The sequence below is a fragment of the Protopterus annectens genome, chromosome 4.part0 (genome assembly GCF_019279795.1).
Source record: "Protopterus annectens isolate FY-2018-M chromosome 4.part0, PAN1.0, whole genome shotgun sequence".
Taxonomy (NCBI): domain Eukaryota; kingdom Metazoa; phylum Chordata; order Ceratodontiformes; family Protopteridae; genus Protopterus; species Protopterus annectens.
The window spans coordinates 1,080,750,260-1,080,778,004 of record NC_056733.1 but is presented as its reverse complement, the minus strand read 5'-3'; the positions used below and the strand labels follow the sequence as shown (position 1 = coordinate 1,080,778,004).

At 41.3% G+C, this 27,745-nt stretch overlaps 1 protein-coding gene across 3 annotated transcripts in view; it reads right to left on the bottom strand.

Annotated features, from left to right (window-relative positions):
- TMCO6 (transmembrane and coiled-coil domains 6) overlaps positions 1-27,745 on the bottom strand; it is a 518,761-nt gene that overhangs the window by 296,750 nt on the left and 194,266 nt on the right. For all 3 annotated transcript variants that reach the window (XM_044069021.1, XM_044069020.1, XM_044069022.1), the window contains exons 5-6: positions 21,052-21,156; positions 176-261 (exon numbers count right to left, since the gene is read on the bottom strand). In XM_044069021.1, coding sequence (XP_043924956.1) covers positions 176-261; positions 21,052-21,156 — 191 coding nt within the window. The remainder of the gene's footprint in view (positions 1-175; positions 262-21,051; positions 21,157-27,745) is intronic.

Genomic DNA, 27,745 nt, shown 5'->3' with positions numbered 1-27,745 from the left:
ACATTGATTGGTACTTAAACATTTACGCAGCTCTTCTATTATTTAAACAGTTCTGCACTCTATATGGAATTGTTTTGTTTGTATTAATTCATACAAAAAACTAAAATAAGTTCACAACAACACAACAAAATGTGTAAATATTACTATAAAATGATAATGACTATCTCCATCTTACGGTATAATCTTTTCTGAAGCCTCTGGTGCCTGCAAGAGCTGAGACACAACATATCCTGCTGCCTGAACCACTGCTGCATGGGTATTCTGAGAAACAACAGAAAGAAAAAATATCAATGCAAACATTCAAACTGGTATAGGTTTTATGATAAAACTGAATCTACACGGCCTTCTCCTCTGATGACGCTGACCGCAGCAGGATCTACTGCTAGGTCATTCATGCTTACCTACCTGTCTGCAGACACAACTGTTCAGCCTAGAGCATAACTGCCAGTGAAAACATGCTATAATTAATATTTTACTGCCATTTTGTAATAGTTTTTTTAGCTAGTTTACTTAAGTATGAACCTCAGAGTAAGACGTGAACAGTTGTAAAGTATATCATCCTATAACAAACCCTTCTCATATTAAAAATCTTTTAATCCCACTGTCTTTCCTTCTTGTAAATAAGAGGCCTTACTACTCACAGTACAAGTCTTGTGCAACCTAATTGTTAGCAACATCAGGGATGGTATCAAACCATAATCGCTCTCTGTTTATTAAACCTCTTAAAACAGATAATGTTTGTCAGATGGATGGGACAATGCTAATCAGACCAGTAACTCACTGTCAGCCAGATGACTTTATGTGCTAAAATACATCTATGGAGACGGTGTAGAAGAAAGTCCATGCAAAGCATAATAGATTTGCACTGGTTCCTATAGTCAAAAAATCAAAACCCCAGGATATGGCAAACTCAAATGCAGCTGCAGTAGCTTTTGATTCAGGAATGTGCAAGAAAATATACAGCGAGGCAGCTGCACAGTGCTGAGCTACAAAGGAAGAGTGGCAGGGTGTGGAAACGTCAGCTGAACATACTGCCAGTTCTTTGGGTCTTCTAACACAGCTTCCTCAGGATAGCTTAGAGGCATAGGAAGAAATTAATGAACACATACCAAGACTGAGTTTCTTCAGGACTAACTGAAAAGATACAGTGGAGAGCTAAAGAAACACACAGGATAGAAGTAAACATAGTCCTGCAGTAATAAAATGAATTTTAAATAATTTGAGCTACCAGCACAGCAGTTGACGAGATGTGAAGCAAACTGAAAGAGAATTACTCAGTGTAGCTGAATGATCTTTGTTTCTCTCACAAATCCCAGTAAAAATGATCAGCTCAGACAGATAAAGCCTTTATACCACCATATACAACTTAAATTAAACCAACAACTATGGCACCATAGCAGTTGGCATTGGAAAGTGGAAGTAAAGCAACTAATCCCTGGTGGTCATCCATCGGGGGGGGGGGGTTGGTTGAGAGGAAGGACCATATGGCAAAGAACAACAGAACCTGGGGACAGCATGAGTGGGTACATGCATCTTCAAATGCAAGAGTGATGTGGAAGTCACAGCCATGACTGGGATATTGGGTTTACAATGTAAAATCCACCCCCACTTCCCCTGATGATGGCTTTTAGCACTCAGTCTGAGAAGAATAAGTGGGCCTTAGTAGTTTCACTTCTGAGGGAATTGGGAGGGGGGAGGCTAAACAAGATATAGGCTGAACAAAAAGAATAGATAACTTAAAAAGAAATATAAATATTCTCATTAAAAAAAAAAAACAATACTTTGTTTTTGCAGCTTCATTTCACTAGATTTTAACGTTTTACTGCTACATCATGGTACTAGAAAACAATGCACTGCATTATAAAGAATGTCTACATTTTGAGAGCACTGAAGCAATGGATAATATCACTCCCCCCCCCCCCCCCAAAATGGCCTGGATGGACAGATTTGACAGCTCTAAAAGGCCTCTGTGGCATCAGGGTGCCCTGGTGCTCTGAACATGCCAATAAGTTAAGTAAGAGCTCATTCAACAGAAATGATGACACAGAGTTCACAAGACTGAACTGTAAAATAAGATGTTTATGAGACACCAAGGATATTTTACTACCGGACTTTTTAGAGACTAAGTAACACAGTAGGGATAACATAGTCATTAGCTGCAAGAACACTTAACAAGACTGTAAAAGTTATGCTTTTGCATGAGCAAGAACATACTTTGCTCCCTGCTATGCATGGCTTCTATGATACTGAACACTTCCCTGAGGTACTAGGTACCATATGATGTACAGACGTGCCAATAAAAGACCCACCTTGTCCAAACACATGGAGGTGTATCCAATATAAAGGCTGACATTTTGTGGACTAACAGGAAGTGGACAATGCACAAGGTATCATTAACAGTGTGTGTGCACAGCACCCAAGCAGTTCCCATGATTCCCACATATGGCACGTGTCACCTATATCAACACATCTAGCAAAGTGACTTTCCAAAGGACCACTTAGTTGGTAATTGTAGCCTCAGTGGACAGAATAAATTAATACTGCTACACAGATTGTATAAATATACACTTCCCCCCCATCAAAGGAAAAATTGCTGTGTGTCGCAGGTGATGCTGGATAGTCTCTGGTACCCTAGCCTACAACACTCAGCCACAATCCAGAATGTGCAACAGAAAGAGGATACAGCACAGTATAGGTGGGAACATAGACTGTGACATAACATGTATTTGGCCTGCCAAAGTCACGCTTGCACTGTCTGGACACATCTGGTGATGCACTGCACTACTGCTCTGTTACAGCAAACTGGTCATAGCCTGTCATGTTACACAACATTATACTGAGAAACAAGCCAGCCAGTCCCCTGCTACAGCTCTGGTATGACCAAGCCCACTCACTACAGATACAGATGTCACAATGACAGCAAGACAGAGTATCATGACCTGTGTAGGATGAGTCCCTCCTAGACATCAAAATACACAGTGGCACAAGTGAAGCAACATTTAATTCAGAACTACGGGCCATGATGAGTACACGGTGATAATGCTGTGGCACACATAACATATGCAGTGTTACTGAGGAACTATGCTGGGTAGTGCATGGTTGAGTTATAATGTGCTCAGAATCTCCACATTTACTATACAGAATGGAAAGTGTAGTGGGTCACAGCTGTCATCAAATGCACACGGGCCAATGAAAAATGGATGTCAACACAAACTGTGTGGGGGTATTATGTCAAAGGAAGTAGAAACAATGGCCTCATTGTGAGACAGACTCTATTGGGGAGAACTGCCCTTCTGTGAAATGGATAGGCTGCCCTACTGTGACCATAACCTGGTCACACTCCAATGGATTTAGGTGACAAATGCAGACCCGTCCATATAAGGGATGGTGTGCTACTGCAGAATCCTGACTTGGATGAAGTCCACTAGTGAGGGGTCCTGCAAACACAGTTTGGGTGATGTCGTTGCCCACAATGTGGGGTAGCATGGCACTGCACACCTCCTGCCTCTGGTTCTAAGTGTGCACACTGAGAAAAGTCATATACACAGCTACCATGGTTACTTACCCTATTCTAGACCAACACCACAGTACTGACAGTTTGGGCAGTGATGACAGCATTTACAATAGTCTACAAAGAGATGCCCATGGAATCAGTGTGTGTCATCACAGCCCTCATAAGACCATTCTACGGGCTCTTTACTCCAAGTCCACAAGGAGCTGCTGAAAGTACTGAACAGCATCCACCTGAAAGCCACATGTCACACCAGCCATCTCCACACTGAACCATGTATCAGAAGGCTGTGCCTGGATGAAGTTTCTACAAATCTAATGACTGATCTCAAGAGCTGCCTGCATGTCAAGGGCCAGCTATGAGCATTGGTGGTACTGGGCACTCCATTGCCATGGCTCAAAACCAAGGAAATGCACCCCCTTTGGAGACAGTAAGCAGTCAAACTGTACAAGTATATCTGTGGCTGAGGCTTAACAATTACAATATATGGAGGTTGCATGGACCACCCAGCATGGAGAAAGGCAGTGCCAATTTGTCCTTAGACTGTGACTCCTGCTTAAGAGCTTTGACACTACAGCCAGCCCCATCACAGGTGCTGAAGTTCAGCTATTTCCTATGCCCCAGCTTCAACAAGTGTAATCATGGCATCAATTTTACTTGTGAATATACAACAAACAAAACACCATAATGAATTTGATTACATATGCTGCAACGTGATAATGAAACATGCAAGCATAAAATATCCAATTAATGACAAACATACGTCTGCTGCTATACTGCAGCTACTGCTCTTCCAATTTTCCTGTGACAACATATATACAGTAGGAGAGTGTGTTCACCTTACACTCTATGTGCTGCAGCTGTATACAGACATTTGCTGTATGTCTCACTCACCTGGTGCATCACCCACTGAGATACATGGCAACAGACCATCTTGGTACACAGTCCACATTCCCAAGGGCTGCCACTCTATCCGTTTTCTTACACAGGGACTCCCCTGGTTGGTGCGGACATCTTGGACGCTCTTTCATGCCTTTACCCTGGCATGACCAGTCATGACCGTAACATGCTACATAACTGCTATAGGAGGTGATTACTTAGACCCACAGCATTGATACTGTGGAGCAGTGTCTGCTACAACTGCTTCCACTGAGGCTAATCAGCACCTTGTCTCAACAGCTGTCGTCCAGCGGTCCTGAGTTCCTGCAGCAGAACTTAACACTCATAAGGACTGAAGATCTATAGCTTCTGCCTACCATCATACCTTGTAAACGTGCCACCTGTGATGACAACAGAACACAGTTATGCAGTGGCTATTGATGAGAAGGGTTATGATGACTATATACACCTGTATGTAATACAGCAATACAGTACTATACTGAGTTGGACAGCTATGTGCTGAGACACTGTTGGTGGGAGTATCTGCTCTCACAGGCTTCCATATTTGTATGCAAGGCCCAGCCTCTCTGTTATGTACTACAAGTACGCATGAGAAAATGTAGGCTTTATATGGTCTGTCACTATATGTATAATACATATCTGAGTAAGTGGAATACCTAGTCACCTGAGTAATGTTCTACCAGTCTCAGCTGTAGAAACCTTTTAAGTAAATGGAACATGCATCTTACCAGACCAATCCAGATAAATCTGTACTACAAAGGACACTCTCAACTTGCAGAATACTGGCAAATATGTAAGCCATACAGAGTACAAAATGGTACCACATTCACAAACTCCACAGTTTTATAACTAGACGTGTAGTACATAAGCAAATGAGGCCATTTACTACAAATGTCTCTGAATCACCTAATTACAGTGTCATGCACGCTGACCAAACCACACTGCTTGCTCATGAAGACTGTGTTAAGGATACAACACCTCTAGACCCATAGAAGAGGCCTGCACATGCGCATGTGTTATGCAACTGTGCAGCAACAGGCTGTGCTCCTCACACTTCAGAAATTATGTTTTATGCCTGATCCATCAGCTACTATTGTATACTTCATGTTTTGTGCACAGTCCAATCCATCACCTACCATTTTATACCTCATGAAATTGCTGCCATTTTCCGAGGAAAGGTGCACAGCAGTGGCTAGTTCTGTTAGTGTCAGTGTGCCGTGCCTGCCTGTTGTATGAAGGAGATCAAGATAAGGTATCTTCTTCGCAGGCAGTTCAGAGACAAGCCACTGGGCTTTATGAAAGTCATTTTAAGAACACATACGTATTATGACCTGGCGGAAGTTCTGACCATGGCATATCCAGGTCAGGACAGCAGTATAGGTACACATATAAGATGCAATGCTGGCAGGCTGAAGACATACAACAGCACAGATTAGGCAACATACCCTGAATGGAACTGTAAGGTATCTTTAACAGAACACTATTTTTGTGGGGAGGGAATACTGTTTGTGTTCTGTAGAGATGTGCTGCTGCCAATTGCATAACTGGCTATCAAATCTATTTGGTGCCTCTTGTGGGGATACTCTAATGCACTCATATTTATGACAGTTGTGCTAATGCAAGTCAGGGGTGTCACCGTGTAGTTCAATATAACGTCCGTGTGTATATCTGCATACCTACAATACAGAGGGGCACACACAGACCTCTCTGCCTACTGTACAACAGTGTAAGGAATACAGGTGTGGCACTCTGGATTGTATACGTTGTACTGACCATTTTTCCTTCCACTTGGCAGAGTTCACTGATGTGCATCATTCTCTTCCAGCATAGACAAGAGTGAGACCTACACCATGTTGGTTGTCACAACAGGCACAAAAGACTGGCAGCAAGAGATGATGGATACCAGTGGTATATGTTGTACTGCAGTATACTGCCATTGCATTACTGGAGTAATACAATTTGTGTTTCTACCCAGCAGGTACAAAAAGAACAGGGTAATATAGGAACGACTCAAGCACAGCCCATTCTTGCTGAGGTTGCAACCTATAACTATGATGCTGATGGGCGTGCTTTGCCAGGGCTAGGAGACAGCCCTTCACAATCAGGTAGACAACCCCACTATCTATGGTGGCCCAGCTACAGTTGTTTCATTTAGTGGGGCGTGTGGTTGAGAGGTAGTTAGATGTACACTCCAGCAGTGCGGAAACCTTCCTAGAGTTAAAAGCAGACTAACTCAATTGGACAGCCTTGACCATTAGGAAACCAGAAAGGGAACCTGCCCATATCACTGGTCAAAATGATCCATTAGTTAGCAAAGGGTCAGCATGGTTTCCCTAAGGGCGAAGTAGCATGCTAATGGTACCTACACACCACTTTATCCACAGCCTGGTGTCTCCCTTCCTGATCTATGGTACTGTACAGCTTGTGCATTGTCCAACCATCTCCATCACCATTTATCCTCCATCTGTATGTGTCTCGGCCAATCTCATGCCCTCCATCTGTATGTGTCTCAGCCAATCTCATGCTCTCCATCTGTATGTGTCGCAGCCAATCTCATGCCCTGCATCTGTATGTGTCGCAGCCAATCTCATGCCCTCCATCTGTATGTGTCTCAGCCAATCTCATGCTCTCCATCTGTATGTGTCGCAGCCAATCTCATGCCCTCCATCTGTATGTGTCTCAGCCAATCTCATGCCCTCCATCTGTATGTGTCGCAGCCAATCTCATGCCCTCCATCTGTATGTGTCGCAGCCAATCTCATGCCCTCCATCTATATGTGTCTCAGCCAATCTCATGCCCTCCATCTGTATGTGTCTCAGCCAATCTCATGCCCTCCATCTGTATGTGTCGCAGCCAATCTCATGCCCTCCATCTGTATGTGTCGCAGCCAATCTCATGCCCTCCATCTGTATGTGTCGCAGCCAATCTCATGCCCTCCATCTGTATGTCGCAGCCAATCTCATGCCCTCCATCTGTATGTGTCGCAGCCAATCTCATGCCCTCCATCTGTATGTGTCGCAGCCAATCTCATGCCCTCCATCTGTATGTGTCTCAGCCAATCTCATGCCCTCCATCTGTATGTCTCAGCCAATCTCATGCCCTCCATCTGTATGTGTCTCAGCCAATCTCATGCCCTCCATCTGTATGTGTCGCAGCCAATCTCATGCCCTCCATCTATATGTGTCGCAGCCAATCTCATGCCCTGCATCTGTATGTGTTGCAGCCAATCTCATGCCCTCCATCTGTATGTGTCTCAGCCAATCTCATACCCTCCATCTGTATGTGTCTCAGCCAATCTCATGCCCTCCATCTGTATGTGTCGCAGCCAATCTCATGCCCTGCATCTGTATGTGTCGCAGCCAATCTCATGCCCTCCATCTATATGTGTCTCAGCCAATCTCATGCCCTCCATCTGTATGTATCTCAGCCAATCTCATGCCCTCCATCTGTATGTGTCTCAGCCAATCTCATGCCCTCCATCTGTATGTGTCGCAGCCAATCTCATGCCCTCCATCTGTATGTGTCGCAGAAAATCTCATGCCCTCCATCTGTACGTGTCTCAGCCAATCGCATGCCCTCCATCTGTATGTGTCACAGCCAATCTCATGCTTCTCAATCTTTACTGTTTTGCAGGGCCCAGTAGACATCTCTTTTTGCCTGCACTATTTTGCGTATGTCAATATGCAGCTACACACCAACCTACAATCCCCCACTTTCCTCGACTTTTTCTTGTGATCGTCTCTCTCTAAATAAGCAAAAGTAAGTTCTATCCCTACAAAAGCTCATTTTAACCTCTCTCCCCATCCAGCAGTCTCCTATATGATGTCCTTGTGTATACATACCCTTCTGCTTGCTGACACATCCCTTTCCTATATACCACTTCTCCACCTCATTATATGAATCAGAAGAATGGCCACTTATGTGGACTCAAACAATACTGATCTTATTATCATTATTGTACAGCGGTGTCTGTGTCTGTGTGTGTGCAGTGGCACACATGTGAAGTGCCACTACATGTTACTGTACTGCAAAATGCACTACAAAGTACTAATGCACCCTTCTAAAGTGCTACATGCTGCTGCTCTGTCTGACTCGCTGCAAGATATTTGCTTGCAGCTATAAGGGCATATTGCTTCGGTAATCATGGTCTGCACATGCACACACACACACGTGCATGCGAGTGCTTTGCAATGTGGTGAGTATGACTGTTGCCAATCACTTTTCAGCTTACTCTGCTCTACTGAACAAAGCTGTCGAAGGACAGATTTGTTTGATTATAATGCTGTAACACCAGCCACTAGCAGCTGAGCTCATACCTCTCAATTATCCATATTTTTGCCTCATATTTTTAGTCTGTTCCTCATAAAATGTGTAGTTTTCTGGCAAATCACAGATGATTGAAGAAACTAATGTAACACATTCAAGTTTCAATCTTTATATCCTTCAGAAAATGCATGCTAACAGCAAAACTGGTATTCTATCTACTTTCTATGTTTATAAGAGCACTATTTAAAATCTTTCCCTATTTTTCAGCCTTTGTCCCTGTGACGCTCCTGCACTGGCCCACTAATCAAGGAGCCTCAATCCTCACCACTGGCAAGAGTGAGGGATGTACACAATGGGAGGATGAACAGTACACACAGAGTAAAGTGCAATTTCCCTTAACAGCACATAAGGATCATAGTCAGTCTGGGGATGGTTTCTCCCTCTTTCTTCAGATCCCCAATAAGACTCCCCACTGGCACAGCTATAGGGTTAAGATCTCAGCTGAGGGGCCAAGCCAAGACCTCCAGCACCCTCTCTGTCCAACCAGTGCTTCGTGTCCCTGCCCAAGTAGCTGCTACATACACACTTTGAGATTTGATTTGTATACAAACACACACACACACACACACACACACACACACACACACACACCTGGGGAAGACTGGAACAGGTTTACTAGCTATGCCCCTTCTGCCCAGACTATAACATAGTTTCCACTGCCACCAACCCCTACTTATCAGCTATCAGACCCTTAACAAAGGGTGTCCAATCCTACTGTATAATGTTAATATTAATCCGAATGGTAGTCTGATCAAGAGCAAGGCTATTGGAATGATCTGTACAGTGTCACCAAACAGATATGCAAGTACGCTAAGAACTTAAATATGCATCCCAAATATCAGCCACAAAGATAGGTTTTAAATATATTTAATAATAAATAATAAAAGAACAAGATAATACTCAGTCAATTAACACAGTAACTTCAGAGTTCAAAATCACAGGGAATATTTAAAACGATATTGCAGGACAGTCTCAAATAAATACAGAAAACATCTAAACTAATCTTTACTATATTCCTGTCTATATCTAAAAGAGATACTATGCCCTAAATCTTACTTACGGCAAGACAAGTGCAAATGAGTTGATGTTTCCAGGTCATAGATAAAATACAAAATGCCAATGCTCTCTCTGAGAGAGTTCTTAAATTAATATCAACTATTACTGCTGGGTTAGCTTGGATGACATCACTTTTTGTCAGATCTATATTATATGTTCAAAGTTTGAAAACTTTGAACGTTAAATAATCAAATTTAAATGTCCGAAGTTTCACACACACCCTCCCACTCATCTCGAATAAAATGAAGAGGTCCCCCTCACTCTATTGCCCATACATCAACTCAAAGGGTAAAAAACCTATGGATTCCTGGGGAAATTCTCTGTAAGCAAACAGATGTATCAAATATTTGTCCCAGTCCCTCTTTAACTGATCTGCAAATACCCGTAGCATGGACTTGAGTGTAGAGTTTAACCTCTCCACAAGACCATTAGTCTGGGGATGGTAGGGGTGGTCTTTAGGTGCTTCACCCCACAGTACTTCCACAGACAAACCAGCAGGTCTAACATGAAATTGGCACCTCTGTCAGTCAGCATTTCTTTTGGGAAACCTACCCTGCTGAAAATCTCTGAGAGAGCATTTGCCACCTTTTCTACCTCAATGGAGGAGAGAGACACTCTTCAGGGTATCTGGTAGCATAATCTACTACCACTAGGATAATTTATCCCCTGTGGAACTTGGGGTACTCAGAGGCCCCACGATATCCATAGCCACCCTCTGAAATGGTGCTTCAATCGCAGGCAAATGCATCAAAGGAGCTTTCATCTTGTCTCCTGCCTTGCCTATCTTTTGGCACTGCTCACAGGTCCTCCAGTACCCTGTTACATCTCTGGAAATCCCAAGCCAATAAAAGATATGCATAATACATCTCTCTGTCTACTTTATGCCTATATGACCTGCAAAGGGAATATCATGGGCTATGGCTAGAAGTGCCAGATGGTAGGCTCTGGACACTACCAACTGCTGTATTCTCTGACCCTCTAGCCCTCTCTCAGAGGTCCACTCTCTATGTAGTAACCCTTTGTCCCAGTATAAAGATTCCCTCTTTCCTTGAGAATCAGGTGCCTCCATAGCAACCTGCCTCAGGCCTTGCAATGTACGGTCCGAGAGCTGAGCCTGTCTCAACTCTCTCTTTGTAACCCTTCCCAGCTCCCCTTCCACAGGAAGTCTGGTATCCTCTAACAGCGGTGCCTCACTGTTAGCCTGGGTACTACTACTCACCTCTGCCCTTGCAGTCACTCTGTCCAAGGGAACATCAGTACCCACAAGCAGCTGTGGCTTTCCTTCAGTCTCACTGCTACAGTGTAACTCCCTCCCTGAAGTAACCACCTCACCAGTACTGGCTGCAAGTCTGCGGTCTGTCTAGGCCTCCCCAAGGCCACCAGACCCACATGCTGGTCTCCAACCCTGACTGAGTGTAACTGCATGCACAGAGGGTACTGCATTATCAAAATCATTCCCTATCAGGACATCTGCAAGGATATCCTCAAACACACCTACTTGCCGGCTTCCTTTTCTACCCTCCCAGTCAAGGTGAACCCTAGCCAAAGGTATTTGGAATGGGGTCCCTCCTAAAGCTCTGACTGGAGTAGACTGCCCAAGCAAGTAGTGCTCTTTAACCATTGCAGGCTTCACAATGGTTAGGTCAGAGACTGTGTTTCCCCTAGCAATGGCCTCTTTCCCATTTACTAAGATAGGATATAACCTCTTGTGGTAGTTTGGTACCTTGTTGTCTTGAGACAACTTACTGCTGGCAAATTATCATTCCCACTACTGGCTCTCCCCCTTTTGTTCCCCACCTCATCTCCGTGGACATCTATATACTACATGACCCCACTGGTTGCATTTAAAACATTTAACCCTTGGTCCTGGAAGTGTACCTGGACTAGTGGCTTCCCCTGCTACTGGAGGACTTTGCTAGGGCAGTCTGGGCTGCCCACCATGGGTTCCCTTAGAGCCATGAACAGCACTGGCTGTCCCTTTCCTGCACAGCGATGCACTGCTTGCTAGGTATAGGCCTCCCTTCTTCCTCAACTCATCTGCAGTACTGCATTGTCTATCAGCTAACCAAATTCTCATGTCCTCAGGCAAAGTGCTAAGGGCTTGTTCCCTCACCAAAAGGTCTGCCAGCCCTTCAAAAGTGGTGAACTGACATCCACTCACCCATCTATGAAAATAAGTGCTTAGTTCAGCAATATATTCACACACACTTTCATCTGCCTTGCGTCTATGCTCATAAAACCTTTTCCTATCAGTTTCAGGTGTTAACTTAAAGCATTCTAAAAGACAGTTCTTTACAATATTATAATTTAACTAATCAGTATCAGACAATTTAGAAATAGCAGTTACAGCTTTACCATGGAATAAGAGGGTCAGGAACCGTACCCAGCGCCCTTGGTCAACATTACACTGTTTATATACACTTTCAAACATATGAATGAAACTGTCAAAATTATCACCCTCTGTAAATTATGGAAGAAATTTACTGATCTTTGTTGCTTCTAAGGTTTGGTTACTCCCTTCCCCATTACCTCCACGACTCTGGCGAAGAGTCAGCATCTCCTTTTCATGTTGCTTCTGACTCTCATTCTCCTCAGCCACCAGCTGTTGCAGTTTCTCATGTTCTTCAGCCTCTAGACATCTCATTCTCTCCGCTGTTTTATTTCCAAATGCTTGCCCTCTAGTTCAAGTCTCTTAAATTCCAGTTGGATTTTTTTAGTCCTCTGTGAAAAGGTTGAGCTGTCCATTTTCTGAGAGTTGTACATCTCTAAGGCCAGCCTGGTTGTCCTCCTGATTGCAGGTCTGAGATGCAGCTATGCCCAAAGCTTCAATCATTTCTGTCTTAAGTTGGCATGCACCAGTCCTTTAGTTTGGCACATCTCAGCCAACTGGCTCCTTGTCAGCTTGCCATACTCCTCTGCTGACATGCTTGCCTGCTCTCCCTGACTAACTAAGCTAAGAAAAAATAAAACAATTGTGATATGAACTCTGAATGTTCACTTTATGGCTGATTGAGAGCACAATACAAATACCTTCAGTGACCACTGTACACAGGCTACAGGAATTTAATATCCACACCACTACAAGCCAATTAATATGTGATGTGGCTATCTCACCACTGCCAACCAATTAATATGTGATGCCCCTGTACTGGCCCAGTAATCAAGGCGCCTCAATCCACACCACTGGCAACAGCGAGGGGCGTACACAATGGGAGGACGACCAATGCACACACGATGAAGTGCAATTTCCCTTAAGAGCACAAAGAGATCACAGTCAGTCTGGGGCTGGTTTCTCCCTCTTTCTCCACATCTCCAATAAGACTCCCCACTGGCACAGTTACAGGGTTAAGATCTCAGCCAAGTGGTCAGGCCAAAACCTCCAGCACCCTCTCTGTCCAACCAGTGCTTTGTGTTCCTGCCCAAGTGGCTGGCTGGCTGGTTTGGCTGACACACACACACACACACACACACACACACACACACACACACACACACACACACACACACACACACACACACACACACACACACACACACACACACACACAAGAATTTAACATCTCTGTGTTAAAATACATATCTCTCATATGTTTGCTCAGAACTGGAAGTCGTAAAACAATAAAAAACTCACATTTTAAACCTAGTAATTACTTCTCTCCAAGACAATACAAAAAACTTCTAGCTCTAAACATTGTGTCTGCTACACTGAAACTGAGACGTAACTTCTCTTGTTTATGGCCCAGCTATAAAGTAACATAACCTCAACTACTCTTACGTTTTGCAAGTTAACCCTTTTATGTTCTAGTTTCTACTGTCAAAATAATATACATTTGCACAGGTATATAGTTTACATGCATTTCTGTTCTTTTCCAGTAGGGTACACTGTGGACGCATCCTTGAAGCTCAGCATGTAACATACAGTTCTGTATAAATCATATCAATATTCACAAATGACAGAATTATTTACAAAATTCCAGATAGCTGGGCTAGCAATATTTCCCTTATATCACAGCCCCCATTATATTAGGCTTTGTCCAGAGCTTTGCACTAAGAGATGAAGCGGCATGACCGAGTTGTCTGCTCAACACTGCAGTATGTCCTCATTTGTATTTAGAATTATTCTGTTCTCTCTGCAGAGCTGTGCAAAATATGAGCAGATGTGCAAGCAATGCTTTTCTATAAATGTGTGTAGGGGATGGATTTTAAAATAAGGAAGAAAGTTCATGAAGAATTCTAGAATGTGTGGAATGAAGAAAAGCTCCTGAAAAATGCAAAGGATAGAATGGAAATTAGTTTTCTAGTAGTAATAATCATGACCAAAACAAACCTCAGTGTCCAGAATATTGCTAACTATGCAAAGAATAAAAGGTGACCAGATATAGGAAAGAAAGAAATGGTACACAAGACCCTTTGCATCTTCATTTTTACACGCCCTTGAGTTAAATACAAATAAACTAATTTAACTTGTTAATTATGCACCATCAGTGATCCTTTAGACACTTCACACACCTCAGTTCCATTCATACTTCCTTGTTGAGTTCTCTGAGGTCTTTACTCTTTGAATTGTTTCTTTGTGGCTTTTGTCTGTCTGGTTTCCATTAATGGTTTCATACACCCCTATGTGGGTTTTCTCCCTTACCTAATTTAGCTTTACAGTAGCAGCAGTACACCATCTACTTTTCTTTGCTCCTTTCCCTCTCTAAGCCTACCCATTATAGAGCCACTTAGTAACACATATTTCACAAAATCCCTTGTTTGAAACTATACTTCCTTCCCAATTTACAAAATTTAAATGTCCCTTCTTTTCTCATTTTACATATCCCTACCATTTGAAAAGTTCTGCTTCTCTGCGTTTGTTTCTTCAATTTTCTATCACAGCTTTAAATGATTAGTTTCCTGAAATTCTGTTCCACCAATCAGAAAATACAGCTGTGCAAGCAAATTTACCATAACAGTGAATGTTTGAGTGACTGCTGCTATAAGTACCCTAACCTATATGGGCTACAACTTGCTTAGGATATAACAGCCAGTCAACTTGCAAAGCCTCAGGGCACCTTCCACATACCCAAACGATTATCCAGCTCAAGTTGAGCTGAAAAAAAAGACATATTTGGGCACAAAGCCCTTCAGAGCTTTCATGCCAATTGAGAGAGGGAGGCGGAGCCCTGACAGGACATAGCTAAGCACAACAAAAAACAAATGTCAACACCCTGGCATAAAAAAAACATTCCAAAAAAATAATGGGGGTGGAGGGAGGGAGGGAGGGAGCAGCTAGTACAGCAGTGATCATTCAAACATCTACTGTTATGGTACGTTTACTTAAACAACTGCAGTAGCCTATATGGGTGGACTACCATAGCTTAGAACAACTCGAAGGTGGAAATAGAAGGGTCCAAGAGCCCCTGGAGAAGGGTGCTAGCAAAGCTTGACCTAGACTTGGAAAAGGAAACTAGCTTGTAGTGCTTTGTAAGAATATGAGACAATGTTGACCTACCGTAAAAACTTTCAACTCGGGTACTCTTCTTGCTAAGGTCAGAACGACCAGTAAAACTGTCTTCCATGTTAAGAATCGGAAGATACTCTTCCTGCAGAGGTCATAGCAACCAGTAAAAATGTGTTTTTTGTGTTAAGAACCTCAAGTCAGCTAGATGAGGTGTTTCAAGTGGAGCACATTACAGCATCTCTATACAAAATTAAGATTCCAAAGAGCCACTGGTTTTCTTGGAGGTCTGTTATGCAATATACCTTTCAAAAACATTTGAAATGGGGAATTCCTTAAAAGAGGGGGATCCATGGGCAAACATACAGAAATGGAAGACAAAATGAACTTTGATAAAGTGAGTTCCTATTGCGTGATCGAAAATTGGAAATGGCGAACACGTATTGAGCAAACCAGATTGGTTGAAATGTCGAGCGCTAACACGGGAATTGCCGCAGGGAATATTTTCCCTTTACTTCAATGCAGTGTGATCTCGTAGTAGGAATATTTAAGTAGCGGGGTTGTGGGGGGTTTGCCCCCCTGCCTACAGCGTTTAGGTAAGTATAGTTTTTTATTTTTATATTATATTTTCAAAATTTCAAACATCGCTCATATGGTGTTCGATGTTTGAAACTTTCGACAATATAATATAGACCCGATAAAGCAGTAAGAGATGCAACTGGAAAATAAACCACACAGATATTGTAAAACTAGAGAAACACTAACCCTGAATAAGTGCTAGTTATGTTGTTTTCATCAACTAGAAAACCTTTTCCATTTGCTAATGTATGATTTTCTAGTAATAAGCTTTCTTGCCTTCATTAATACTTACTGCAGATCCTAACAGGTGCGTAAAAGGTATTAACATCCTATCATCCAAGCAGTCAGTTGTACTTGTTTGGGGTAGGGATGCATCAAACACCCTTGTGCTTATGTTAGCAGATCCAGTCTGTGAGGAAGCTTGTGGTAACTGCCCTTGGCCAATTCCAAAAAAAAAAAGGAAGAACCACTGTTGCCTGGACCAGAAGAGGGTACCACAATGATCTTGGGGGATTCCTTCTTCATCTTTAAAAGTACCCTGGAGTGTAAAGGATGAAAACGCATTTAGGAACATTCTTGTCCAAGGAAAAGAAATGCATCTGTCTTCCAGGCCTTCTTGCTTCGAGTCCTGGAGCAGAATTTTGCCAGCTAATTGTTCAGTGAGGAGAAAAAAGGTGTATTTGAGGAATTCCCCACATGGATCAAATCTTGGAAGACCCCTCTGATCTAGTTTCCATTCACGGGGGGTCTGCCTTTGTCTTATTCAGCTTGTCTGCCACACAAATGTCCTCTGACAGAATGGAGGAAGCCTATAGAGTGAGATTGCACTGTAAAGCTATATCCCATGATAACATGGCTAGTCTGCATAGGGGTTAAGACCTAGTTCCCCCTTGCATATGTACCACATCATTGTGTTATTGTCCATAACAACTTGAAGTAGTCCTGGGAACCACAGGTGATTCAGAGAGTTGAGTGCCTTGATAAAGCCAAGTATCTATTTTACATTTATATGCTTGTGGCCATCTCTGCTGTCCCAGACACCTTGCACTTTTATTCCCCTTGACACTGCTCCCCAAGCAAAGTTTGGAGTATCTGTGGTCTGACTGTTCTGGAGCAGGAGGGAAGAAAGGGAGACCTGAATTTAGGGATATTTGACATCTCCATCAACTGATTTCTCTACTCACAAATTCTAGAACTGGAATCTAAAAAGATAACAGGTGTTAGTACTGGGACCAAAGAGATCTCAGATACCATTGTATCTTTCTCATATGGAGTCTTGCCAAGCATCACAAATGCCATGGGCACAGAATCTTGACGTATTCCCTCTCAGTGACTAATGTTTGAGTGGAAAACCCCTGAAAGAGATCTAAATATAGAGCTATTTTTTTTCCTGTGGAAGAAAAGCTCTTTGTGCTGAAGTGTCTAGCAGATACTCCAAGAACACAATCCTGTGTGATGGAGTCAAAAAAGACTTTTGAATGTTCTCTTGGGATCCCAGCCTGCTCTCTCTCACCCAAGTAAGAGATTCCTGACATTTTGAATAAGACTGCAAAGTTAAGCAAGTCATCTAAATATGGAAATGTGGATTCCCTGTAGCCTGCAATGTGCTAAAACTGGAGCTAGACACTTTGCAGCGGATAGCCCAAAGGGTAAGGCAGAGAACAGATAATGTGATCCAGACACATAAAACCTTAAGTAATGCCTAAAGTCTGGATGGATAGGAATCTGATGAGCATCTTTTAAATCTAAGGTTACAAAAAACTCACATGAGGAAACAGGGGTAAAAGACTGTGTAATTAAAACATTACTATCATAAACTGGCTTAATAAAAAAAATGTCCAGAACAAGTCTCTATGCATTTTCTTTCTTTGGCACCAGAAACATTCTTGAATACAAGCCTCTTCTCCACTGGAAAGGAAGAAATGTTTTTATTACCACTGAAAAAGCATGTGCCGTAGGACTGGAGGGAACAGAGGGGTTTGGTCTGGTGGATGTGGAATAATTCCCTTCAAAGGAGGAATTTCTTCCCACTGCCATTTGTACCCCTGATGACTCAGCCTCGGAACCCATTTGTCTGAAATGATCCGCTACCAAAGAGAAAAATGGAGATCAAGACTTTCTGGGAGGGATAAGGGACTGCCTTACACAGTTATTCTAACTTATGTGACTGTCTTTTGTTTTGAGGGGTTCCTGCTTTCTTTTTGGAACTTCTCTCTCACTGTTTTTTAACCATCTGCTTACTGGCATTTTGCTGAGACTGTGTTTTATTTCTTGCCAAAACTGGACAAAGGAGCAGAAAAACCCTTGGAAAATTTATAAAAGCAGGGCTGAAAAATATGACAGATTCCCTGTATGAGTTTACCCCTGTCATCACATATTTTGATATCTTCTGCAGCAGAGGGACCAAAAACGAAACCTCTGTCCAATGAATTTAAAGTCACGTTTACATCTCCTGGGAGGTTTTCAGAATGTAGCCATGCAAGCCTCCTCAACATAGCACCACTGACAACAGCCCTGGATGTAGTATTCAGAGTCATAAACTCCACTTTAAACAATGAGCAGTGACCTGAGAAATAGAAAAAAACTAAACAATACAAAGCGGATTTTTCCTCAAAAGAAGGAACTGCAGATAAAACATTCCTCATACTTTCACAATTAGTCAGAATAAATAAATATACAATTCAACATTCTAAAAATTAAAGTTGGTGAAGCATACACTTTTCCCCAATGGCTCAATTGTTTTATCATCCTTGTCAAAAGGGGAGGATCAGGGTTACAAATGCCTGACAGAAGTTGGCTTGATTAAAACTATAGCTACTGGGTCAGGTCTGGCATGAATGTACAGAAATTTCAAAGACTGAGGAACTCTACATTCTACCTACTTTCTTAGGTGTGACAGGCAGCTATCAGGGAAACTACAGGCTGTGACAAAGACATCCTCCAATGCTGGCAGTACTGGGGTATGGGAGGAGGATCCAGGAATTCCAGCTGTAACAATTCATAGTATTTTCTGAGGGACTGACACACTGGCACATTCAGGAAAAAGTCTCAGAGAAAGAGAATTCTTGACAGGGAGATTCAGATTCAGTGCTGTCCTCAGTCTGAATCCCATGACAGTGGTATCATCAACAGTGCTTGTGACTTGAGCACAAATGTCATCTAGACACACTGTTTCTCCTGGAGAAGGTGAGCAGGCATCACCTTATCATCCCCTATCCTTGCCTCTACCAGCTTTGAAGCTGCTTACCAAACCCTAGACTGTTGTCATGACTTTTATCCTTCTAAGCCAAGAAGTCTACTAGGAAAACATAGTTAAATGAAATAATATAGTTTTTCCTCTTTCTTTTTTATATAATGAGACTAGGAACCAAACTGGGGTTTGCTAAAAGGGAAGTAGGTTCCCAAAACCAGTCAGTCAGTTCATCCTCTGTTACAAGTTTTTATGCCATAACTAGCGTACAGCCTTCCATTTCTTGTTTTATCTTTCTTTACCAATGTCTCACACTACAAGATGGCCACCGTAATGTTCTAAAATCCATTCTTTTGGCCCCATGGTTAGAACACTGAAGAAGCTTCTAGAGACAACACAGCATCTCCTGTTAAGGAACTGTCTGACCAGCTATGCCGAATTACAAACTAGTTTTTTGAACCATTTCCTTGTCTACCACCCAGTCATGAACCTCCTCCTAAGGTTTCCAAAAGAACTAAAGCTCCTAGTACAAAAGAAACTCTAAGAACTAATTTTAAAACGGGGGCCACATCCTCCTTTTATTACTGCACCTCCTCTCTGGAATTCTGTACAGCTAGTAAAGATAATCTTCAGTGCAGATGAATACAACAAAGCATTATGAATACTCTAAAAAATAAAGTCACTTGTCTCATTATTACCGAATACACCATGAGTATAGTACATTATTTTTCATAAGTAATAAGCTAGCAGCCTTTGTGAGCCATTTTACATTTAGCCAAGTTTTGTCAAAGGTGAGAATAAAACCCGTACCTTGTGTCTGTGATGTAGTCACCTTAACCATTATGCCAACTCCCAAAATTTTAAAAGGTGTTTGAGAATTGTACACTCTTCTGAACCTTTTTTTTTAATTCTTCTTTCACTCCTCTGACCATCTGGGAAAATACTACAATCCAACCCATATAAATGCTAAGCAGGTGTTTTCTGCCGTCTTCCCCAGCCTTCCCTGCTTACCAAAGTAATGGCCTTAGCCTCTCAAAGAGCCATATTGCTTCCTCTCCGACAAGGTGTCTGGTCTCCTCTAGGGATTCATTAATGGGAGATAAGGCTATGAGATGACACCAGCACTTACAACCCCCTATCCTCAGGGGAAACAAACAGGCTAGGCAACTTCATACCTACTCTTCTCAGCCAACTCTTCCAACACCCAGGTTGCTAAACACACCTAGATTAGCTGGGCTGTCATTAGGGATCCTTCTCTATAGGCCAAGCAACCAGCACATACCCATTTAGACTTCTGTTAATTTATTTTATTTTACATTTCTTTACCGGAATGGCCATTTTCAGTGGAGACCCAGGGAGAAAAGCTCCAGAGACAATTAAAAATTGTAAAAAGTTATACAAAAGTACAAAAATAAGAAACTCACATGATAAGTGCACATTCAATCACAGAGATTAAGTTGATAAATTAAGTAAAAATACTATTACATCACAGTTAGAACACTGCAATTAGAGCACAATCTATAAGGTGCCAATAAAAACACACTTCAAGATTCAGTCTTCAAAGGTATAAATAAAATAAGTAGATTAGAGGGAGGGGAGGAAGATTTAGAAGCAAAGAGTATTTAACTAGCGTGATTATGTCACTAAGTATATATTCATTTTAGTTCTGTAACACTGTTCTCATTACATCTTTTATTCTTTAAATTGTCCAATTCTGCTTTGTATATATATATATCTGCTTTGAATTGTTTGGTTTCAGGTGTTTGCCTTTTACCTAGATCATGACTGAGACAGGGTCCTTGTAGCCAACCTACTTAAACCTGATTAGTGAAAGAATGAATGGATGAATGAATAAATGCAACAGTTATTCTAGTACTACGGGTTTGCTATTTCAGCAGTGGGGTCTTACTAATGCAAAAATATATAAAACTGTATAAAGGTATCATAAAAAGGTATAAGTTATACAGACACAAAAGGCCATACCTACAGGCTACAAGTCTTATGTTTGCACAGAATGAATAACGGGAACAAAATGCAGTATGCAGCTACCTGTATGCAGAACATTAACGATGGGATTGCGCCCTGTAGGAGCATTTTCTTTCTTACAGCTTTGCTGTCTGCAGCCAGATTACCCAAAGTATAGAGAGACAGTTCCTAGTAAGAAAAGACAAAGATGTTAAAGGGTATTCTTTTTATGCCAGGATTGTTTATTTCATCTGCTGTTGCACGGTAACTAATCAACAGAATCAGGAATTTTTTTTCCCTGATATACGTTTATTCCAGGAGATTCACACAGAAATACAGGCAGATCATCATGTATTCCCACATAAACAATCTTAAAGCAGAAAATAAACATCTGACATGACAGATACAACAGAAGACTACAACTTTTGTTTCTAAAATTAATTATACCTAAAGAGCTTGTGAATCAGAAAAACAAATATCAGAGGTATTACAAAATTTCATAGATTTCACTCTTATATGAAATGTCATTATTGACTGTAAAGTTTTACCTGGCACCAACACCCTCTCATAATCAAAAGAAAGAAGGTAACAGGTAGTGTGAACAGCTAGCAAAATCAGCACTGAGTGATAAGTTCTGACTATGTTGCAGGCAGATGGAGTTTGATTAAAAGTTCAGGTGCTTGATGACACTGGCAGGGGAGGTGGGACAACAGCAGAATGCATAGAGCCACAATCCCTTGGAGGAGCTGCATGTGTGGAAGTTATCCTGAAGGTCTGCTTATAGCTCATCAAGCCATCATCCTTGGGTAGTCCTCATCAGCAAGTGCACAATAACATGCTCTCACTGGGGGAGGGGTATTGTGAGTCACCAAGGTGATGTAGATTACGTCTCCTCCCCAGCTAGGGGTGGGGGCTAGGACCTGTTTAAAAAAAAAAAACAATGGCCCCTTTAAATAGCTGTCACCACAGTAGAGTTGGGACACCTCAATGCTAACACAAGTGAAAAAAATCCATATCCAGACTTTCCAGATCATCAGAGGAGGCAAAGAATTTCAGAATAAAAATATATACATCATTTACTGCACAATTCTTCAGCAAAACATAGTTAAGCACTTTCGCCATAAAACACAATCAAACTTCATCAGATGATATGGATTTTACGTCTTGTTGAGCTTAAGTTTAGATTACATGTTTTCCTGGTGCTTTTTTTTTTTTTTTTTTTTTTTTTGTTTGGTTGTGCTGCAGTGGGCTGCATGGGTTACGCTCACATTTGGTTTACACCTCAATGCTAAAAAAAAAAAAAAAAAAAAAAGACTCAAGTCTGATAGTAGGATGCCTGATGATCAGTAAGGCAGGACACAGATACAAGCACACGCAAAAAAATGCAGTAAGAACAAATATATAAGGGCTTGTAGACAAGGGCGCCCGCAGGCAGGTGCAAGGGGGTGCACTTGCACCCCCCTGGAATCGGCTGGCCAGGAGATTAATTTACTTCTACTTAAAACAAAAATTTGTAAGGGCGTTGTTCTTTAAGAATGCTCTTTGCATCCAGTCATTCAAACGGAACAGGTACTTGCGCATGGGTGCTGGAACTATAGAGCGAGGGAATGCCCGCCCACTTTTACAGCAGCAAGACCTGTAAAGACTCATGCGTGCATCGCACACTATTTAAACAGAAAAGTGCGCAGAAAAAATGGTGGCAGATCATCCATGGTAAGGAGAGCTTCCCCCAAGGCTGTGTGTTCCGTTTATTGTTTACTGCATCCATTCAGTAGCTGGTGTGCTCCATTTATTGTCTGAGTAGCTGGTGTGTGCTCTGTTTATCATTTTAGTAGCGTTACTGGTGTACAGACAGTTAACACAGCCGGTTTGTTCGGTAACAAATGTTACGCTATGCTGTAAATTTTTAACTGCTAGAGGATCAATACTGTGGCGTTTATGCAGGTGAGATCATATGGTCAATAATATTAATCCGAAAGTATAAAACAGTCAGTGATGTTTGTTATAAATTGTATGGTTTACTACTCTCCTCACATCACCATAAAAGATGGGTCTCAATGCAGACTCAGTTTTTGAAAACTGAACAGCTGATTGCTATTGTCCGCAGTACTCCTGATTAGAGACTAAAGTTTATGGAGTTGGTAGTAACTTCATGGAGTACAGGATCCAGAAATAAACTGTAGACACTATTCCTCTGCATGGGGACACTATGTTAACTCTACTTAATTGTTGGGTTTAGAAAACTGCAGCACCGGCTATTGAGTGATGCCTCATAAAAGATGGGTCTATGACTGAGTATGCATGGTCTTTAGGCTGACATTGCCATGATTGCACATTACAAATATCCGTAGAAATAAATTCAACATAAAGGGAAAAAAAAAGCAGAAAATTTTCATTTCCAGATTACATATTATTGTCTGTGTTTTCTTGATTTTCTTTTGCTTCTCTGTCTTCTAATATGGATCTTTGGATCCCTCACTAAGACAAGGAATAATAGGACCTGCACATGGAAGAAAACATGCTCGTCTTTTTTGTAGTCTATAAGCATTGCTAATTGGCAACATCAACCATTTTCTCCAGGGCAGAGTTTAATGATAGTTATCATCTCCATCAGCTCAAGGGAAGCTTCTAGCTTTTTTAATACTTACAGATTCTCTGCTTCTTTCATAGTTTGGCAGGCTTTATGTTGCAGACAAACCAGCACTGTAGCCGGTCTTTTCAGACTTACTGGAAGTGGTGTGTGTGTGTGTGTGTGTGTGTGTGTGTGTGTGTGTGTGTGTGTGTGTGTGTGTGTGTGTGTGTGTGTGTGTGTGTGTGTGTGTGTAAGGGAGGGATGACTGTTCATTAGTCTTTATTGTAATATCCCATTGCTATTTACATTAATTTGCAAAATGACTAAGAAGTTGAATTGGGAGGCATATTTCCTTACCTTTTTAACCATATTTTAGTTTGCTTCCATGTTTTGCCTTAATAATGGTGATCAGTTGCTGTAATTGGGCTGAAATAATTCAGGGGCTCCCTCTGTAATGATATTTAACTATCTGAATTTCAGAGAGTCATTTTGGTAGGTTATTCTGTCATTTAAGCTATATTAATTTATTCTTTGTTGACCAGGTCAGTCCCATTAGGCTAGTAGCCAGCTCCTTTTCAGGGGAGACCTGAGGTAGTATTTATACTAGTAGTACTAAGGGAATTTTGGCCAGGGCATCAGGGAACTTCCCCTACTCTTTTTGATATTTATGTGAATGTGAAAGATCCTATGGCACCTACCCCAAACTCAAGTATATGGGGCCTCTGTTTAATGTCTCATACAAAGGATGACACATTCAGGAGTTCAGCGCCCCCTTACACTTCACTGCAGTTTCAATGATATGTGTACCTGTTGTGTAAACTTTTACATAGGGAAATAAAGCTATACCACACTGTTGCCATGTCTCTTTCCAGTAAGAGAGAGAGAGTTGTCTGAAAGACCAAGTTGAGTTTGTTTGCCTTGTAAACAAATTGCCATTCCATTCCTGGAGACCCCACCTATGTTCACACTGATGCCTTTTCATTTTATTTTTCTCCACTGCCTCTCTAGGTCTTAATTGTGCTGTGGTTTGCATGTCACACCCACATAAGTACATGCAGTTTCATGTATTATTGTGCTTCTGTCATCATTCCCACCACACTCAGGAAAACAGCATTTCTTCTTGCATGTCCACACCTGCTGAATTTTCTTAACATTTTATCTTTTATGCCACTTCTGATGCTTCCAAACCTGCTGGTTTGCCTGTCTCTGTCATTTTCTCTTACATTAGCTATGCAATAAGCAAGCATACATGGCTTTTCTTCTGAAGTGCTCAGCAGAAAGTTTATTTTATACACTTTTTCATTTACAACTTATGGCTGGCAGTTGGCGCAGAGGTTTTATGTTATGATCTAGTTCGTGTCTTTCAGGGTTTGACTCCCTTAGCCCTTATTCACCTACTGTGTGACCACAAGCAAGTCACTTACCCAGATATTACTCATGGGTCACTCCTGAAAAGGGACGTATGTCTAGTGGGTCTACCTGGTTAACAAATTGATATATTATTATTATTTATTTATTTCTTGCCAAAGGTGCATCAGCACAAGTTGTTGTAAAAAATGCAAGCCAGGTTTCAATCTCTTTACTGCAGTTCAGATTGTACAGAAAGACATGCCACCAAGCTGTGGGCATGTTTCCGTGTCACATTTGCATGTGAGATATCATCTGTGTGGTCTACTTCTTCAACTTTAATGTAGTCTTTGAGAGGAATAAAAAGAGTTGATGAAGGCTGTGGTTCTCAAACTGAAATATGGGATTGAATAACTATGTGTTGAGACTCTGAGATGAAGATTCTGTCTGTATCATGTATCTGCAGTTCCTGGCATGTACGTCTAAAAATGAGCTTTGCCTCTCTTGCTTTCTGCCTGTTCTGCAGAGTGAGTGTGTGTGTGATTTGATAAAGCTTTCTCCTCAAAAGAAAGACATACTCTGAGATACAAGCTTAGCCTTGAAACAAAAATGTAATGCATTTTAGTGTTACTTAATTTTTTGATGAGACTAGCATTTGATATCCAAGAAAATGCTAATGTGGAGTTTTTCTTTGGCAGAAGCATTCATGCAGCATAAGTTATTGCTTAAAATACAGGATGTCTTTAGTTTCTGTAAGTTGTCTAAGGAAAATGTTAATGTAGAGTTTGTCCTGATATTAGAGACATTGTTTGGTGATTTGGGGTTAGAGCCCTGTGAGAATGTTACTGACCGTGGTGTCAGAGAAAGAGGGAGGTAGGAGGGTGAATGTGTGTGTGTGTGTGTGTGTGTGTGTGTGTGTGTGTGTGTGTGTGTGTGTGTGTGTGTGTGTGTGTGTGTGTGTGTGTGTGTGTATGGGGGGGGGGGTTCATACCATGCAATTATCCAGATTTTTGCCTCATATTTTTGGTTTCTTAAAGTTGTGTTTTTTGGAAAATCATTGAGGACTGAACTCAGAAAATAATGGCAGACATTTCAGCTTCAGACTTCATATCTTTCAGAAAATGCATACTAATGCAAAAACCTGTTCTGTCCACTTTCTAAGGAGGTAGGGGGATGAATGCGTGTGACTCATACTTCTCAACTGTACAGATTTTCACGGAATGTCCAGATTTTTGCATTATATTTTTGGTCTGTTCCTCAAATTCTGTTTTTGACAAATCACTGGGATGAGCTAAGGATTAAAGTTACTAACTAAATGACATGCATTTGAGTTTCAGACTTGATATCCTTCATAAAATATATTCTAACACAAATCCTGTTATTCTAGCAACTTTCTAAATGTGTCCCTAGTTTGAGGCCTTTGAGTGTGTGTGTGTAGGTAGCATACCCCTCAGCTGTCCAGGTGTTTGCAGAATGCCCAGATGTTTACCCCATATTTCTCCTAAAAACGACTGAAGTTGCTAAATAGTTTTAGACATCAAATCCTTTAGAAAAATGCATACCAACACAAATCCTGTTATTCTAGCAATTTTATAAGTTCATGAAAGGAATATTTATAATCTGTCCCTGTTTATTTTAGGCTTTGTCCAGATTTCTTGCACTAAGAAGTTGAGGTGTGTCTGTGTGTGTGCGTGTGTCTGTGGTGAGAGACGGACAGAGTCAGAGAGAGAGAAATGCCCTATTTAGCAGGTGGAATTTATTTTCAAGTGCATTTTCAAGGAATTATGAGATTCAAGGGAATTGAAGGTTACTGCTGCTCATGCTAGGTCTGCTTAAAATGTGCAACTGTTTTGTTTAGCAAATTGTATCATTATTGTGGTATAGACTTTTAAAGCAGTGTTAGCACAGCAGGTAGCATACTTGCATCTTGATGCAAAGGGCTGTAGGTTCTATTCCTACAGCATGTACACTTGTATTTTAAGGGGGTATGGTACTGCAGTCCTTAGTATGTCTTCTTTGGATGAGACACCTAATAACTATAAACCTGTTTTTCAGCTTGCCACCCATTCCCTATTGCAATATACCAGCTTACCATTTATTTTAATGTAACATAGGCAATTTTATTCTTCAAGGGCAACAGGCACTGAATTTGTAAATGAAAACACTGAAATATATAAAGTTGTTTTCTAGCAACAACCTCTTCATTGGTTTCAGATTACCTTTACTTCTGCAGAGATTCTGCATATTGATTGATATTGGTGGATTGTATGACAGAAGACTGAGTGGCCCTTTATGGTTGAAATGTTCTGAATTGGGCAGGTGGTCATTATTGGTTCATATGATTTGTTTCATTGCTTAAAGGAAAAATGTTCAGAACTATAAATTTAAAACGCACTCTAACAAGTAGTGCTGTATTATACAAGAGATATAATTCAATTATTATATTGTATAATTAATACAGTCAGGAAGGTGAATCAAAGAACTTTTGCATGGTTCTAAAAATGTGTGCAAGGAGCCTATGATTTGAAAACAGCCCAAAGGTAAACTTACCCTGCCACTGGCCAGATACGTTTTCTTTGAATGTGGGTTTCAATGTTGTTTCAGTGAATGTGGGTTTCAAAGGTAGAGAGTCAGTTTTCATTGTAAGACTATTGCTTTGTTTAGGTTTAATAAATGTCTATCAGTATTTGTGCTATAACTTTTGAAATAAAAGTTGTAAATTAAATCCAAATATATGTAATCATTGTAGAAGTAAAGCATAAAACAGTATGCACATTGAACAGTGTCTATGACAAATGGGGAGAAATATCCAAGTAATGGGACACTGGAATGGCTGTGTGGGTGGGGCTACGTGGGTTG